The sequence below is a fragment of the Drosophila sechellia genome, chromosome 2R (genome assembly GCF_004382195.2).
Source record: "Drosophila sechellia strain sech25 chromosome 2R, ASM438219v1, whole genome shotgun sequence".
Taxonomy (NCBI): domain Eukaryota; kingdom Metazoa; phylum Arthropoda; class Insecta; order Diptera; family Drosophilidae; genus Drosophila; species Drosophila sechellia.
Window position 1 is genome coordinate 6,720,046 of NC_045950.1, and position 18,907 is coordinate 6,738,952.

The 18,907-nt window shown below is 37.3% G+C and overlaps 1 protein-coding gene and 2 long non-coding RNA genes across 25 annotated transcripts in view; 1 reads left to right on the forward strand and 2 right to left on the reverse strand.

The window, feature by feature from the left end:
• The window catches only part of LOC6608537 (longitudinals lacking protein, isoforms F/I/K/T), a 59,980-nt gene that overhangs the window by 19,675 nt on the left and 21,398 nt on the right, over nucleotides 1-18,907 (reverse strand). For 3 of the 23 annotated variants that reach the window (XM_032714267.1, XM_032714268.1, XM_032714266.1), the window contains exons 6-7: nucleotides 7,065-7,406; nucleotides 5,648-6,855 (exon numbers count right to left, since the gene is read on the reverse strand). The exons of 9 other annotated variants lie outside the window; for them this stretch is intronic. In XM_032714267.1, the coding sequence (XP_032570158.1) occupies nucleotides 5,648-6,855; nucleotides 7,065-7,406 (1,550 nt within the window). Of the gene's footprint in view, nucleotides 1-152; nucleotides 3,381-4,274; nucleotides 4,425-4,956; nucleotides 6,856-7,064; nucleotides 7,407-7,881; nucleotides 8,262-8,826; nucleotides 12,871-13,010; nucleotides 13,228-13,841; nucleotides 15,345-16,196; nucleotides 16,499-16,747; nucleotides 18,383-18,907 lie in introns of those variants that run through there. 11 more of the 23 variants (XM_032714269.1, XM_032714282.1, XM_032714283.1 and 8 more) reach the window with 11 other exon arrangements.
• On the reverse strand, nucleotides 3,496-4,569 carry LOC116800298. The gene is made up of 2 exons (XR_004361225.1): nucleotides 4,415-4,569; nucleotides 3,496-4,346 (listed from the first exon to the last, which is right to left on the reverse strand). It is a non-coding gene; the product is annotated as an uncharacterized LOC116800298 (long non-coding RNA).
• On the forward strand, nucleotides 15,245-17,453 carry LOC116800299. The gene is made up of 2 exons (XR_004361226.1): nucleotides 15,245-15,331; nucleotides 16,338-17,453. It is a non-coding gene; the product is annotated as an uncharacterized LOC116800299 (long non-coding RNA).

Genomic DNA, 18,907 nt, shown 5'->3' on the forward strand with positions numbered 1-18,907 from the left:
TAAAAATAGTGTAATAAATATTATAATATAATAAAAATTATAATCAATACTTACAAGCAGTAAATAAAATGATAATAAATCTGTGTGTAAAAAATAAAACTTATAGACGTAGACATTAATAAAATATTTATCAACTCACTATTGCAAACAACTTTCGTTTCTTTTGCGTTTTATTACATGGAATTTGTATATTTTTCACATTGAATTTGGGGTTTTCATCAATTTACAAAAAAGTTGTACAAACAATTCATAGAAAAATTAAATATATATATTATATATATAAGGGTATGCTAAATCTGTTTGTTTAATGAGTATTTGTTGTCTTATCAAGTGTTTTATTTATTAAAAATTATACTCTATTTATAAAGGTTTATGTTCTCCTATTGTTCAACAATATTGTTTTTAGAAAATTTGGAATTTTCCACTTTTGCCATAATGTTTCGATATTAAAATTTTAGAAATTGTTTTGTTTATTCTTCATTGTATAAAGAGTCGCTAAATTAGCCCAACACCGCAATTATATAACCAATGTTTTTTTGTTTAAGAATTTTAGTTTCTTAAAGAAATTATTTTATACGTAAGCATTCGAGATTTTTCGTCTTCCCCTTCAGGTTCTATGTTTGTAATAAAGTTTTAAATAATCAGAGTTTTAAAAATAATTGTTTTTTTTTTGTTGCACAGTTTTACTGGCCGCACATTTCTGCATGGATTTAGTTTATCTGTTCTTGTGAATGTTTGTAGTTTGTCGTCATTAGATTGTTTCATTAAAGCTTAATAAAATCATCTATGGAATGTATTTCGTTGTAGTGGAAAGCAAGTAAATAAAAATAAATTACACTTGACTACTTATAAATGTGCAGAGTAAAAGTAAAAAAATAAAAACACATATTCATATCATATTTATAAGTTATCAAAAAATAATAAATAAAGTGCATGTGACGTATTTTGTGGCGGTGTTCTGTTGGTTGTTAGTTTTCTAGTTTTCCGTTAACTGTTTCTTGATTTGTGGATTCTATTGTGGTAGCTCAGCTACCAATTTGTGTCGTTTTTCGTGTTTTTTTTATAGTTTTGGAATTTGGGTCTAGCCCTCACTAAGTACCTGAGTTTAAATGTCTAACAAAAACCATTTAAATCCTGACCTCCCTCGGTTGGATGACTTTTGACTTAAATTCCTGCCTTAACCTACTTTATATGGCTTTAAACAATTACGAATATTGGTATATCATATCATATATTTTATAATAAAATGTTTGCAAATTGCTTCTGTTTCTGTTTCCATCAATTTCTTCAAGGCACTTTATCCGTTGACTATTGAACGTCTCGCCTCGCCTACATTAAATTCTATTAAAAGTCGCTGAGCTTATCGAATGTATTGTATTCTCCTCTAGCTTAAGACATCGTCATAATAGCAAAATATTTCCACTTGAGGTAAAATGTTGTTTGAAGAGGCTGGTTAACTGACTGACTGACTGACTGGCTGTATGGGAACCTAAAATTGAATCTGTTTGGCACTCTTTACTGAATATCTATTTACTTCCATTGGGCTCAACCGCATGTTCAAGTACATCCTTTGAATGTTCGGCTTCAGCTGATGTTTTTAAATCTCTCTACAATTCCTACTGGGATATTGCCGTTTAAGCCTAGCTTTCTTCTAATCGCTGATGTGTTTGAAAAATAACCTTTCTGGTTTAATTGATTGATTGTTTCTCTTTAGCGAGTAATATCTTAATATGGTCTGAGTTATTTATCCACTGAGTTTGCTACTGCTACTGTTACTACTTTATATATTAGTATATATATATATTTATATATATTTTATATATATTTATATACCTCATGCTAAGCCTATGATATTAATGAATAATTCTTAACCCTTTCATTGTACAATTTTTGTCTTTCATATTTACGATTTGTGGAATGTTGCAATATCTAAAATTGTTTTTGTGTAAAATCATTTTACTGATCACTTTGCTGTTTGCATGAAAAATAGAAATTATAGATTTTCAAATCGGTCTCGTGTAAACAATTAATAACAATAACAAAAAAATATTTTATGTGAAATGGCGTAAATTTTTGTGCTTTGCAACAAATTGTTCTCGGTCCATTCGAACAAGTATTATCTTTTTCGAAACATCCAGGCATCTTACAAAACTATTTCATTTTGTTTTTACTCATTCGCTTTTTTTTAAAGATTTCTTTTGTTTTGTTTTAAGCTTAATTTGGCACACTGATTCCGTTTTCCCGAGAGCTTGGTGTGTGATTAATTATATATTTTCTTGTAATTTTCTTTCGTCCTTATTATCCCTGATTATGTTCGTGTAGTTGGTCACCTTTCTCAACACTAATAACTGATCAACTTTAACTTTTTTTATACAAGTTTCTCTACGAGAAGTGGGGATGCAACTCCACGCCGCTGACCAGCGCAGCTGCAGCTGCTGCCACGGAAACCGCCGTCGCTGTGGCTCCACTGCTGTCGCCATCCAAGCCGCCGGATCCGGCAAAGTTCTTCACATCCTCCAGCTTGAATTTCTCCTTGTGCATGCGCTCCATGTGCCGGCCAATGTGCATCTTCTGCTTGGCCCGGTAGACGCAGAATGGGCACTGGAACTGCGGCTCCTTGCCGCACTCCCACTTCTGGTGGTTGCGGAGCGAGGACTTCAGCTTGTAAACTCTCCCGCAGACGGGACACGGGTGTCCAGCACCGTTGTCCGCTCCGCCCAGCACGCTGCTACCGCCGCCACCGCTGTTATTGTGGCCACTATTTGAGGGCGATTGGCCTGATCCGGTGGATATGCCAACGCCAGACGCCGTACTGCCGCTGATCAGATTGTTCATTGCGCTGATGCTGTTCAGGATGTTGATGTGGCATAGTCCAGCTGGGCCGCCAACATCCGCAAAGGCAACGGCTCCACTCAGTGTGGCCGGATAGTCGCTGCTATTCCCGTTTCCCGAGCTGGCCTGATCCTCACCGAAACTCAACTCGGTGCCGGCCGCTGCGGCTGCCTGTTTCTCGGCTACGGCTTTCAGCATCAGGGCGGTGGCCTCCTCTTCTGTAAGATGATTCAATTTGCCACCGCTGCTGGTCTTTGTGGGCTTTCCACTGCCATTTCCATTGCTACTGTGATTGCTACTGCTGTGTGTCCTGGCGGGCGTCGAGGCAGCCCGGGGCTCACTCTTGCATCCCCCATCCGTGGGCGTCTTCCGGCCACTGACGGTCACATCCTTGGCGGTCAGACCTGCGGCTCCTTGCTGCTTGTCCACCGACAGGTCGGTGGGAAAGACCAGCGGCTGGACACCTTCGCGTAGGGTCACCAGTGGCATGGCCAGGCGGGCATTCCATTCGTTCCAGGTGAGTCCCGCTATACGCGTAATACTCAGGTCTACGTTATCATTTCATTTCGTTTCATTTATCACAAGTTCAAGCGTGGATTTGTGTTGTATTTGTGGAGTTTGTTTAGTTTATGTTTTATTTGGGGGCAGCGCACAACATATGAAAATAAAAACGAGAAAAGAAAAACAAAAGAAAAGAAGAACGAAAAATAAATAGAATTACTTTTGACTGGACACAAGGACAACTGCAAGAAAAACTCATTTAAATTGAAAAAAAAATCAAGACAAAAAAAAACCAACTTAACACTTAGGAATTTAGCTGTTAAGTCAAGCTGGGCAGGTAACCAACATAGAGTGACACACACAAATGAGAGTGGAGTAGTTGGCTGGGGATGATCTGGATGAGGTGGACGCGCAAAGCAAATAATATAAATTAGTCAAAGCGTTTAAAGGGTGAATATACACGTGTATAAAAACATAGTAAGGAAGTAAGCGTTAGGATGGCGTGGCATGATTCAAAATTAGAGTACAAATTAATAAACATATATACAGGTAAAAGATAACATAAAAGAAAACTCTCTCTCTCTCTCTCTCTCAATAAAAAGTTGAGCAAATTAAGGCCAATTAGTGCAGGGTGTAAACATATTTATTTTAAAAATAAATTTAAAAAACTAAAAAGAGGGTAACTAAATTAATTGAACTGTAGCTGGAGAGTGCTGCTTGGGTGGGTTTTGTAGTTGCTGTTTTGATTTTGCTTGAACACATCGATAAACACGGCTGGGAATATGGATTCAGGTTCAGGTTCAGGTTCGGGTTCAATTCGGGTCTGGTTACTTTTTAGTGGCATACAGAAACGAACGTTTAGATTTTGGGCTCTTAATAATAATAAAGTATTGGAATGGCAATTGTTTCCCTTTACAATTTGGCATGTGGCATGTTTTTACTTAAGGTTAGCTCAATGCGGATGTCTGGCAGGATTTGCGAGTTCCAATTCACGTCCCGGTCCCAGGGTCAATCTAAAAGAAAAGAGAAATATATTAGGTATGCTCGGAAAAGAGATGATCTTAAGTGTTAGCTAGCTAACTCTAACTCGGGGCAATCGCTGGCTGAATGAAGTCTCATCGGTCACCTGGAAAGAGAAATATGTTAGTATGAACTTTTTGCAATACAGTATTCTTCCTAGCACAAAGATCAAGGCTTCAAATTTGGATTTGTGGTTTTTATAGTATTTTATTTTGACCTTTTGTTTTTACAACTAGTTTTCAAAATATAATTTCTATAGATTAAGTATTCATAATAAATGTTTAATTTCAATCAAATAATTGATTTACACACAAAAAACTGCAAAAAGACATAATATGTATGTATATTTGTTGTTCTAATACATTTGCTTAGATTTTTGTTATATTTAATTTTTTCTGCGGTAATATGTTTCAAAGTGTTCACAATTTACTCAGCTATTCCGATGTACAATCAATTTTACTAAGTTCGAGTAGATTGTTAAGTTTTTGCAATTTACAGAAAAATAACTTCCTTACATTCATATTTTTTGAATGCTATTCATATATCATATATATATAAAGATTTGAAAACGCATTCTTACAAAATTATTTTTGCAAGCCTCCAATATAGATAAGTTTACAATGTTCTCCAATTTTTGTATGTCGATAAGTTTTGCTTATATAGGTTACATGAAATTTATGTGCACCAACGTTAAATTGCAGTAAAAAATTAAAAATGTTCAGGACTCCAGTTAAGATTTTTCTACATAACTTAGATTTGAATCAAGATTTTTTATATATATTTTCTTATTTTTTTGAGAGCACGCACACATACATACAGAAATAAGTTTTTAATTATTCTTAATGTTAATCTACGTTCCATTAATATAGTTGCTCCTATATTCTTTGTGTTATTTCCATGAAAATACTTGCACATTAATTAAAGTTCTTGTTTTCAATTTGTCGACATCTTTTGGGGCTTAGTTTTTTGTAATTTTGAAAATTACGATGAATTAAAGGACATACATAACCAATTCTACTAAATATGAAAACATTAAAGTTAAAGCCTGATAAAAATTTCATTGAGTGCGCACAATGCTTGCTTGTTTGAAAAATGTAACTTTTGAGAACGGAGTGGAAGTCAACTTATAAACTTAATAAAAATAATCAACAAATAAGAACTTTAAGATTAATAGGGTGTACACGTTTATAAAATGATACAAAATAGTTTTAATAATAATGAAACTGGTCTAAACCTCAAAAATGGTTACTTCTTTACACCCAACAGTTGCGTACTCACAATCCTCCTAACTTGTCTAGACCTTGCGTCCTCGCTTGCTCTCTAGCTGCGGCTTCTCCGGATGATGTTTGCGCACATGCACTCCGAGATTGCCCCGCTGCTTGGCCTTGTAGCTGCAGTATGGGCACGGATGACACGGCTCCTTGCCACCACACTCGACGTTCTCGTGGCGCCGCAGCGTGGACTTCCAGCGATACTTCTTTCCGCAATGGCGGCACACATACCGTGACTCTGGATCATCGCAGGGACCCAGAGACGAGTCGCTCAGCGACAGTTCGTAGGTCATGCCCGAAGGATCGTGCTCCGACTCCTCCTTCATGGGACGAGTGGTGAGAATGGTGTAGCTCTTGCTTGAATCGTGCATACCAAGCTCTTCGGGTGTGATTGTCTCCACACCATCGTCGTCCTGCAGCTCAATGCTATGGTGCTGATGATGCTGTTGCTGATCGTGCTGCTGCTGGCTACTGCTGGACTGCACCACGGTCTGGATGTGATGCGTCTGCAGTTGGCTGGCATGGATGTGATGCGTCTGCTGCGTCTGTTCGTGCTGATGGACTGTCTGCAGCTCCTGCGGTTCGTGCTCAATTGTAGTAATGTGCGTCTCTCCGCCGGAGCTCTGCATGTGCTCTGTAATCTCCGAGGGAGCAAAGCCAATGCCAATCTTAGTGCCGTCGGGCAGCTCGATATCATCGATCTCGGCATACTTCACTAAGTCACTTATGATTGCCGCCGATGCATTGGGATTGTTCAGATCGATCTCGCTAATCTCATACTTGGTGCCATCCGACAGCTCGTGATGTTGATGCTGGATGGGCTCATGGGTTTCCACGATCTGCAGGTTTTGTACCGTCGGCCCGATGATCTTTCCACGAGAGTATCGTATCCTCGAGGCTATGGGCTTCGAATCGGCCAACTGCACATTGCGCAGACCCACCAGGTTGATAGTCTGGCCCGGATGAGCTGTGATTATGCTTTGTACTTGGGTGTGGGTCGGTTGGACCGTCTGAAGCTGGTGGTGATGCTGCTGTTGGTGGTGCTGCTGCGAAGTCTGCGGCACCTCCTCAATGTGAATCGTCTGATGCTGCTGATGGTGCTCCTGGTGGTGCGGTTCCTGGGACACATGCTGAATGATGTGATGGGGATGTATGATTGTCGAACTCGTGTGCGGATGGTGTGTGGCAATTGTTGTGGTTGCCGGTATAATCTTTTTAATGTTGATAAGTTCTGGAATTGGCAAAGAATACAAAAGGTCTTATTAGTTAAAAGCATAATACAATTTCAGCAACTCGTTCATTAGCGTATTTTTTAAAAGGGAATGCATTACATTTATTCAGATTTTTAGTTTAACTTTAAGAAAACCCTAGTTTTTCAATTATCTCAAATAGTGGCACTTTACTAGCTTTGCTTGTTTATTACAACAAATATAGACTTACCGCATTCCGATGACGGCAATTTAATGGGCGTACTGGTCAGAGTGGTCAGTGTGGGTTTGGCTTCCGAGTGCGAAGCGGCGGCGGCGTTCAAGAGTTCCGTGATTGTGGGCGTGGGTTGTCCAGCCGGCCCGGTGACAGTCACTGCCGCTTGGGCCTGTTGTTGTGCCACCGCCTGGTTCTCCTCCAACTTGGCAGCCGTAATGTTACCCAGCTTCTTCACGTGCAGCACGAATCCATCCTTGTTCTGGGTAATGACTATGTCGTTGCTTTCGAGCAAACAGTCGTCCAGTTCGAATTCATCCTGTGCTCCTTCGGTCTGCTCGCCCTTGTCCTGCTTGGATGCTGCAGAGTCGAACGAATAGTGGTTAGTAAGAGGTTGGGTTGCAAGAGTTTACCGCTTAGTGGAAGTAGTTAAGCTCAGCTCCTGTCACTAATAGTATCCTTTTGAACTTTTTTTTTGGTTATTACAACTAAACTTGGTGAAAACAAGCAAACAAATTTAGGGTTCCGTTTTCGTTTTAGTTCTTAAGCTATTTTCTTAAATTTAAAGCTTTATGTATAGGTGTGTGTTGGTGGGTTGCGTTTGCTGTACAGCACAATTAAATGATAACCAAGGACAAACAAAATACCACAGCCAAAAAAAGGAATAAAAACCGCGCCCCTAAAAAGGCTTAACTAACTTAAGGACTACAGAAGAATTCAATAATGACACGTTTCAATTTTGGTTACAAAAGGCATTTTTATTATCATTAGAAGTGGTCTCTGGTACCTTCCTCTCTTCCCCCTCCCCCCTCCCTGCACAACTTACCTGCGCTCGAGATCGGATCTAATACTAGTTCTTAAGGTAATCAAGGAACTTTTCCCCCTTAGCCGAATCGAAGAGACCACGAACTAGTGATCGGCCCCGTCTATCCCTGACCCCATCGCTCGATCCCGAAGAACCCACGGATGCATCACTGATCACCTCCGGATGCTGCGTCTTTACGTGCATATTAAGACTATGCTTGTAGCGCGCCACGTAGGAACAATGGCGACACTTCTCCGTGGGCAGCTGACCACACTCGTATCGAAGATGCCTGGAGAGATTCTTCTTGTACGTGTAGGCCTTCTCGCAGCGCGGACAAATGTGCGAGTTGTTCGATGGCGAGACATTGTTCAGCGAGGTGACCGATTTCACGGATATCGTCCAGCAGTTTTCTAAAAGAGTTGCGAGAAAGAAACGAAATAGGTTAGCGAATTTCTTATATACAAAATGCACATTTAATGGGCGCGAATTCATAGTTAAACAAAAATCACATGGGGACTGATGAAGAATGCTGTGTGTATGATATATGTATGCATGTTCTTGTATAACCAACTTCCAGTTCAATTGCGAAGCGATAGATAGTTACTGTAGCAGAAAGTTACATCGGTAGCTGGAGGAAAATTACAATCTAAGCTAAAACAAAATGAGAAAACCAATCTTACCATTATTTCTCTCTTTCTCTTTTTTTAATAAATTTTTTTTTTGTTTTAATTGAAAATAAAATCTAGAAGTTGCTTTTAATTCGAGACAATGACTTGGCCCACAGTTGCAGGTAGTACCGTCTACTATGGCGTAACGGTAGCAATGGTTTCAGTTTTCATTAGGAACCAACCATTGACCTGACTTTTGACCCTTCGAGATAGTTCATCTGTAAGTAGGGAAATGTATTAGTTGAGGCAAACAAAGGATGGCGGCCCCCAAACTGCCCAGTAACAATTATTAAGGTCCTTGATTCTGTTTTTTTTTTTTGGGGTTTCAACATTTCAATATCAATCTTTATTATTCTTGTTGTTGGTTTTTCTGTTACCACTTTCTTCAAACAATGTGTATATAAACGATTTCATATATAATGCCATTTGTTCAGTTTTCGCAAAAATAACAATTTTTGGGGTTAAATGGTTTCTCGAAAAATTAAAACATAATCTCAAATGGCCTTAGCTTGGTTTTGGTTACATCAAATCTTATTTTTTGTGTTTTTCTCATTGTTTAATCCTACCGCTTGTTATTATAATTATTAATAATTATTAATTGGTTTTTGTTTTTTATTCCATGGTTTTAAGGTACTAACAATATCAGCTTCGTCAATGAAAGTTTTTCTTGCTTTTTCTCTGTTTACGTTTTCTTATTATTCATGTTGTATAAATTTGTTTCATAATTTCGCCTTATCCGTGGTTTCGTTAACAATAAATATATGTATATATCATTTATCAATTTACTCGGTTTCATTGTTGTTAAATATTACGCTACAAAAAATAAACAACTTTCGTTACAATTAAACTTTTCTTACGGTTGTTCTTGTTCTGGTAATTATTGTTTTTGGTTTGATTATATATATATATATATATATATATATATATATATATATATATATCCGTTAATCCTTTTAGACTGTTATGGCAATTTCTTTGTTCCAAATACACTTTTACTAAAACTTTTTCTTGTCTGGTTGCTGTTTTTGCTTTGTTCAGTTTTTGTCTAAAATATATATATATTGGTATATGTATATGTCCTTGTATATATGTGTGTATATATATATATTTTTGGTTGGTTTCTTTGGAGTATATTTTGTTCATTATTTTGTAACTTACATAGTTAACTCTAATTTTTTTATGGTTTTTTGCAAACGGTTTTCTGCTCTTAGTCAATAAATATTAATTAACAATATAACAAAAGTTAAAACATAAAGAGTTCTCTGGTTAAATTAATGTGAAACGATATACGTTTGTATACGTAATAATAATATTAAAACAGTGTTATAACTAATTTAAAGAAAAACGATTTAACAAAAAAGTTATTGCGAAACATTCCATGTTTCATTCCCATTATCTAAACTTTAACAGCAAAAATAATAATAATAATTTAGCTACTCGCAACAAGGTCTTAGTAAATTAGTTAAACAAAAAACATTATTCATACAAGTAAAGCGAATAATTCTCAATTAAATTTTTACTAATTTAAAAGCAATATTTCTTCTATTCCTTCAAAGAGTTTCACAATTTGTCTTGTTCGCTTGGAGGTTGATTTTTGGAGGTTACAAAATGGTTCTTTAGACTATTCATTTCAAAAATTGACTTTGGCAAATAGCCGCACAAGACAAATTGCTAAACAAACTTTTGAAGTATTGCACTTGTGGCAAAATTTTGTAAACAAATTGAAGTAAATCAATCAAAAATTTGCCTTTGGTATTAGTTATTTACGGGGGGGAGGAGGTGAACATGTGCTAGTACCGATAATTGACACTAAATTCACAAACCGGACCGACCCAATGCTGCACGGATAGTTGCCAAAATGAAGGATTCTACTTTCCAATATAACTAACAATTAATCAATTTCTTTAGGCAGATCGGTCAGTTGCGTGCTTGGATTAGTGTCAAATCGGTCTTAAACTGCAGTTAGTACTTCACTATAATTGATTTTCATTCGTTTTTAGCTTCCTTTATACTGTGTATAATTTGTCTAGTTCATTCGAGTTCATATAGGTTTCTATTGCTGCTTTGTTTGTTCTCTATATTCTGTATTTTTATTTTATTTGTTTATTGTACTGTCATATACATGTATCTTGCATATATGCTTAGGTTTATTTTCTGCAACCCAAAAATTAACAATCAACAAGCAACAAACAATATATTTTCTGCGCTCCTTACACTTCCTTACTGCGTTCCTAACTAGAAATTATGTTTAGTTGCCTCCTGCTTAGGTTATATATATATGTATTCCGTATAATTTCAATAATTTATCATTTATATATATATATATTAAAAATTTGTTTGATAATGGCACTCTCGTAGCATTTAGTTGTCACTTCTGCCGTCAAAAATTTCACTAGACTCAATCTTTGAACTCACAACAAAAATGTACTATAAATTACACTTGTCAACAGAATCGTGTTTCGTCTTCGAATGCAACAACAAATCATATTGGTTCACATATACATATATCATGTATGAGTATATTGTTCGATCTCTTCTATGGCTTCATCGTCGTCACTATAGCAGCATTGAATTTTACTTTCAGTTTTGGTGGAGAATTTCTAATGGCACAAAATGTTCTATTTCTTTATTTTTTTCTTTTTCTCTGGTAAAAAATCCTTTGACCGATTGGCACACACACTCGCACAAGGCTACGCACACACCCACACCCACACACACACAGACACGCACCTAATCATACAAATACAATTACTTTTGGCGATGTGAGTACATGTTACCAACATCTAATCCTCGCCACTGACTAACAATTTCCGTTTCCTTAATATCCTCTCTTTGTTCAACAGACAACATTTTTGCTAATATAGCATTATATATAGTTCTATATGTGTATATTTTTATGTAGATGTGGTTGTTTCCTCTCATATGTATATGTTTTGTATATATGTATATAAACTCTCTTTAATATTTTTGTTCTTGGAACCATGTAACAAATCTTCCTGCAATCCCTTTCGACCAACTGCCTCTGCTAAACACTCGTGATGCCTAAACAAAGTTGACTCTATGAGACTTAACGTGTATCATTTACTGGCTACATACAGTGGGGCCTCTATCTGGACACTGGCTTCTTCAATCCAGAAGTTTCACTGTACGTAAGCAGCGTGTGTGTTGGTGTGTCTATGTACCTGCTGGCATAATAACAACTTAAACAATAACATTTAGTTATCTTTTGATGATCTTCTTGCTCTGCTCTTATTGTTTTTGATGTCATCCACTCGCATTTCAGGTTTAGTTAATTTCGTGGTTGTGTGGCATAACAAGAATCGTATTAATTATATTATATATTAGAAATATATATAATAGATATATATTTGGCAACAAATAAACACAGTACGTTTTGTTATATGCATTTCTGTTAATTTTGTTCTGTTTCTGTTCTGCTCTGCTTTGTTCTCTTTCCTTTTGTCGGTTGTTATATGTATATGCATTTCTCTCATTTGTTAATTTCACTAAGTTTTTCTTGGTTTAGTTTCTATATTATTTATATATTTTAACTAAAATTACGTAGTTTTGGTTAGTTTGACTAAAATTGTTTGCTCTTAGCTTCCTTGCGTGTATGTTTTGTTTTATGTTTTCGGTTTTCTTTAATTTTTTACGTTTTGTTCTTTAACTTTTGTTTGTTTGCCTCTCTGTTCTATTACTTAGTTTAGTTTCCTTTTTTTTTTTTTTGTTGGTTTCCTTAGGTTTTTTATGTGGTTTTACATTTTACTAAAATCCTATAAAATGTTCACTGACTGCATTTAATATATGTGTATATATTGTTGTTCTAGCTTGTTAAATATTTCGTTTTCACTTGTTCATTAACTAAGTATTCCGTTTGTTTCATTAATGCTCAGTTTCAACAATAATTCTCATCATATATACTATATATATAGATTGGTTGGTTTTTTTTATCCATTTCCTTTATAAATGATGTGGCATCCAATAAATTCGTTTTGTTGTTTGTTATTTGTAATTGTTCTTGGTTTTATCTAATTGTTCTATATATCCTTTTGTTCTCATTGTTTGTTGTCGTCTTGCTGTATTGCGTGTGTTTGTGTGTGTGTGTGTGTGTGTGTAATATACGTGTCGTGTATATAATCTTGTTCATGTTCTACATCTTCATTTCGATCATCAGTTGATCTTCTGCCTATTGGGATAACGCTTATTCTATTTGATTTTAAAGAAAACATTATCTCATAAGTAATATTTGACACAGACACCGCTCTCAAGGTGTCGCTTTAGGTGGGAGCTTTGTGAAAATGCTTTGCCGCACATCAGACAGCGAAATTTTTTCTGTCCACCACATTCATATCTGGGGGATACGGAGTCATCGCATAAATATAGAGAGAGAGGCAGAGATAGACAGGTATCAGTATCATATCATCACAATATCATCAGACAGACGACCGACCACAAATCTCGATTATATCCACATCGTGGATACTCACTCACCTGATATGTCGTTGCAGCGAGCTGGCGTCCTTGTAGCTCTTCAGGCAATTGAATCTGGGGCACTGGTAACGTCCATCCGGATTAATGAACTTGAACAGGTCGGAGAACTTGAGTTCGTACCAGTAGTCGCGGATCAGGGCTTGCGCCGAACTGGCCGATGATGAGCCCCCAATCGGCGGTGGAGTTTGGCTCGAGTTGGATACATAGCTGCTTGGCGCTACAAATTAGATGTTTAGCATTTGTATAGAAGGAGAAGAAAGAGAGATACATTTCATGAGTGTCGGTATGTTCCATTTGATTGGGCAAAAAACAAATCTTACACAACTAGAGCACATATTTCGTTTTGAAAAAGTAACAAGATTTCAGTAGGAAAAACTATTTTAGAGTTCGTAAACAATTATTTTCGTAAATAGAAAGAATTTGGTAACGTTAACTTTGGCACTGAGTATTATAAATTAAAAAATAGTAATAGTAATAAATTGGTGATATTTACAGTTAGTGTGTGTTGCGGGGTGGTTTGCTTGATTTAATTTTTTTGTATTTTGTGTGGGCGTGGCATGGTGAAGCGTGAGCAGAGCTAGCAGCAGTAGTTGCAGATTGGCTTGGTTTTATTTGTTGCTGGGTTTGCTTTTTTTTTTAATATTGATTTCTTTTTTTTTTTTTGCTTTTTTGATTGATTTTGTTTGAATGAACGCTGTGGGATGATGACTGATCTTGACTGATGTTGATGCATATGATGGTGATGCTTGACATGGGTCTGCAATGAAACATGTTTAGTAAACTGGACGGCAGAGAGATGAGGAGAGAGCGACCCACTAGTTATACAAACGGTTTCTTGATCAATACAAATTTATTCGAGTTACAAAAATATTCATATTTATATATATGCATATAAAAAATATTTAGTAATGGCTCTGACATATAAAAATAGTGGCATTTTGCTTATAAATATAAATATAGGTATAAGTTCAAATTACTTAGATCGCTAGCTAAATATCATTTTCGCTTGTTTTGCTCCTGTGTGTGTTCACAAAATTCGATTCACATTCATCAACGGTTCACAAAATATATAGTAACTGCTTAAGACTCGGGCTCTAAGTTATTCCTTTCTTCAATGGCTGCTCTGTAAATATATGTGTGTTATACATTTGAACTATGTGTTTGCGGCTGTTTAGTCAATAGTTTTAGTTAATTGTTTTTTTGTTGTACTTGTACTGTTGGTTGCGTTTCATTTGTATTCATTTGAGATCCTTGTCTATCAGTTAATCATAATCCTAGCTAGCAAAGGAACTTAGATTTTATGAACTTAATCCACAAAATTTTAGTGTTAGTTGATTTTTTTTTTTCTCATTTCATTTGGAATTTCGCTGATTTGGCATGGCCTCTCTTAACTACAAACTAGACTATATCGAAAAATGTTTCACTTTTTGTCTTTTGGTTTTTGGTTTTGGTTTTTTTGGTTTCTTTTCTTAGGAATGCAAAGTGTGCGGGTCGCTGACCCCGAACTACTCTCAGTAGTTCATCCCATCCCCTCCCTGACTTAGTTTCGTTCACGTTTCTCTTTGGACTTTTTTGGCTTACTGGACTATAAACTAAAGACTACCAATTTTAAACTTAAATTAACTTAGGAAAAAGCCAGACTAGCTGAAGCATAAGTTATGATTGCGAAAATTTCTGCGCTTAACTTAGGTCTAAACTACGAATGTTAAATAAGAACCGACACAAGTCGACTGCAATGGTTTGAATTTTGAGCAGGGCAGGTTGTTGGTTGCCTGCTGCCCGCCTTTGTATGCCATCTACATAAATTAACCAAATTTATGCAAATCGTGTTTACCATACATAATACAAAGTGAAAGCTGAATTTTGTTTCTCATTGCCGTTCGTTCGATAAGCATAAGTGTGCTCCTGCGCGAGCTCAGTAGATCATTGCAGTCGGTCCTGGTTGGTTGGCCTTTGTTTTAAGAACTCAATTTGTATAGAACTAAACTTCAAGGACTGTATTAAAGTTGGAGATAATATGGTTGGTTTTTTTTTTTTTTTTCTTGGTGCCACCTCCCTATGCGGTGGCCTCCCATTTGGTGGCTATTCCCGTGGAGGCCTGCATCTGAAAGGCCAGCGGCAGGAAGTCCTTTTTCATTTTGGCAAAATGGGTCTTGATGTGCTTGGTTAGATTGTCGCTCCTCTTGGCCGCATAATTGCAGCTGGGGCACTGGAAGATGGGTCTTTCGGTGGTGAAGCGGCACTCGAACCGTCGATGGCGACTGAGACTCTTGCGGGTCTTGTACGACTTGCCGCACTGATCGCAGGCGTGCTGATACCAGGTTAGTACGAAATCTGCAATGTAGATGTGGGTGCGGGGCGGAGAGTGGGGGGCACACGAAGACGGATGGGTAAGTGAGTGGGTGAAAGTGATCGAGTTGAATTGGTTGATTGTTGATATAGAATGATACGTTTCCTGATCGTGTATGACTGACTGTATATTTGATATCTGTATTGGACACTCTGCTTTACACATTTCGATTTCTGTACTTTTTGAGCAAGTCAAATTTGCTAAGCTACAAAAAAAATTAAGAGAAAATCATATATATATATATAAATATTAAATAAAAATTCATAATAATTAACGACTTAAAAAACATGTCAGGCATTCCAAAAACAAAAAATTTTAAACTATTTTGACGGAAAATAAAAAAAATATTGTAAACATCGAGATTTCTTAGAATTAGAAAAGTTTAGCCCATAATTAATATATATATATATATTCGTAATAAACCCAAGTTGAACCGCCTTAGATACTAGAAAAAGTCTGTGTAAGAAAAAACATCAAGTGTTAAGTAATTTATTTTGGTTTTGCAAGTATTTCATTGAGGAAGACACAAATATATTATCAAATAGAGAAAGATTAAGACTAGGAATTGGAAAAACCACACAAGAAGCTCCAAGGACGCAAACGCCCATACACTCGCCACAAAACGCACACGCATTTGAGACACAAAAAGCAGACACATGAGAGAACCCAAGCAAGAAAGTGGAAAATAGACACGAACTATGCTGAGAACATGCTTATATGGGGCGATATAGTGCGCATCGGTACTTTACTTCAAGCCAAAAGGTATTGAAATCGACACAATTTAGTTATTATATACTTTACTGTAATACCATTCCCGAAACGCACTGTATCGCACCGGATGTACGTGTAGATCAAGTTGAAACCCAGACAAAAACAATTCGAGGCAAGATTTTACACAGAACAAAGATATATATCATAAGTATATATAAGAAAAAATGTATGGTATATAATACTGTGACAGACTTTGTTTCTTGCAGATCGTTGCGCTGCGGCAGGCAGTTGACTTTTCCAGGACAAGATACGGATACGGTTCGGTCGGCTTCATAGATAGTAGTATGTGATAGTAGGTAGTAGATATTGGAGTAGTAGTGGTAGATGGAGTAGTGGGGTAGTACAACAGTTTGGTTTGTAGAGACATCTAAAAGAAATTTAGTAATAAAAATAGGTTAGTGAAAAATTCGCACAATTTTCGGATGAAACAAAAAAAAAAGACAACACTGAACGAGGGCGGGATGGAAACCGAAAAACATACACGAAAACGAAAACATCGATGGATCATGTGGGGTATGAACAAAGGATGAGGTGGTGACACGATGGCAAATAGGGAATGAGAAAGGCTATAAAAATAAAACTTTCGATTGCTGCAATTGAATACATAAATATGGTATATTTTGTGTATTTGGTGTTTTCGTAATTTATTCAATTAAAATATAATTCTCATTTTCTGTTTCGTTTTGACTTTGGATAAATTAGGCTCTAAAATTAGGTATACATGCTAGAAATGTATAGTATAGTAATAACTTAACTAGGTCGTACATTTTGGTGGCATATCATTTGGAATAAGTGGGTTACATTTATAAATCAACCTCCATGGCTTCCTCCATTTTGCAAGAGAAAAGTTTGGTGGCTAGTTGAGTATTTTGCGTTTTTTGGATTAAATCAAATTGAAATTACTCAACTTGTAGTAAAAGATTTGATATTCTCTCTTGACTTTTTTGGTTTCATCTTAAATGACTAACAAATAGTTTAGAGGCTGGACTCTTTTTGGGTAAAGTAATCCCATCCCTGTCATGCTGAAAAGCGTCTTATATGTTTAGAAATTCGTGACGTTTCGAGTAATTTATCGTTCGTCTTAGGAAAGATCCGTCGTTGGATGATTCAACACTGTAATATTGACAAATTTTAAGACACATTTTGTCTACGGGCGACTCACAAAAATACATAATTAAAATTATCTTCAAAATGGAATGTCTACGTTTGAGATTCTCGTACAGGGCAAATACATAGTGTAAAAAAGGGGTGCTTGGGGGGCGAAAACGTATGAATAGAGTATGCAAATACGCAGAGCCTTGGCTCTTGACAAATTAAAAAAATTGAGAGATTCTTTAGGTTTCAATAAATAATATAAATAGCTAGAAAGAGCTTTAGTTGTTGTTATAAGCAAATGGCATAGTGTTCATCAATCGCTCCTTGAGCAATGAATTCGATATGATCTGTAGGCCCAGCTTCATGTTCCACTCCTCGTTCATCAGGTGCTGCACCTTGCTGGGCGTCACCGGTTCCGGCTTGATGCCGAGAGCTGCGACAGCCTCGGCTTGTGCGGCCAACGTCTCGTCATCCTCATCGGCGTCGGATCTTCCTCCTCCGGATTCATTGTTGTTCTTGGCTTGAGCCTCAGCGATGGCTGCAGCTGCTGCTGCGGCCGCTGCTTGCTCCTCGACCACGGCTGCTGCGGCAGAGATCGCAGTGATGGCACCTGTCAACCCATACGTGGGTATCGGCATAATGTGCGGTGGCAGTGGCGAAGTGCACCGCGAGCCCGACAAATTCTCGTTTTCGTAGTTCTCCTTGCGCAGCGACAGGTTCTCTGGTATGGGACTCTCGCAGCCATTATGGGATCCAGCACTGCCCACACTTGCGCCACAATCACCGGTAGAGCCGCCGCCACCGCCACCACCCATCTGCTGAAGACCAGCTAGGCCGCCGCCGGACTTTAGGTCTAGCGAGCCGGCGATAGAGGAACGCGAACCACTGCCCGTTGTCATCTGTGCAATTGCCGGCGGAATACCGTGCTTGGAGACCAAGTGGCGCACCATGTGGTACTTGCGACGGAAACGAGAGCTGCAAAACTCGCAATTGAATCGTGGCGGAATGCCAATGCATTCATCGCGCATATGGCGCTGCAGATGGCGCTTGCGGAGATAACTCTTGTTGCAGACGGCGCAGTGGAAACGCTCCTTGTATTGATCCTGGTCCGCATCATCGCTGCCAAAAACGCTGTGCTTGTAATCGTACTTCAGGTCTGGTGGGTTCGAACCAAATCGAATCCCGGCGATCGGTGGTTAGTGGTGTGGTGTGTTGTGATGTGATGTGAATGGTGTGTATTTGTGTGGTTTTGGTGATGATGTCGGTGGTTTCGGGTTTGATTATTTGTGATTTGGGAAGATTAAAGTCGTTTCGATTCGATTTGATTGGTTTTTGGTTTTGATGTTTTGTGGGGGTTGTATGAAATGAAAATGAAAAGAAAATAAAAAGAAACATGTGTGAAAAATCATAAACAAGGTCCAGAATTAGGCTTAATGGTAATTGATTGGCATAAACAAGATTCAAATGTTCGCTTTCAATTTTGTTTATGAACTTAACTTAAAACTAAACTTAAATGTTAAATTTTGTTGCATTTGTTTTTGAGAAGTTGAAGGAAAACTAATACAAATTATACAATTCAATAACTAAATCAAGTTTACATAATGATACTAATTCATTATCAACATAAACTACAGCAGAGGCTACTCTAAACAATTTTCAAGGAAAACAATAATTAAAATAA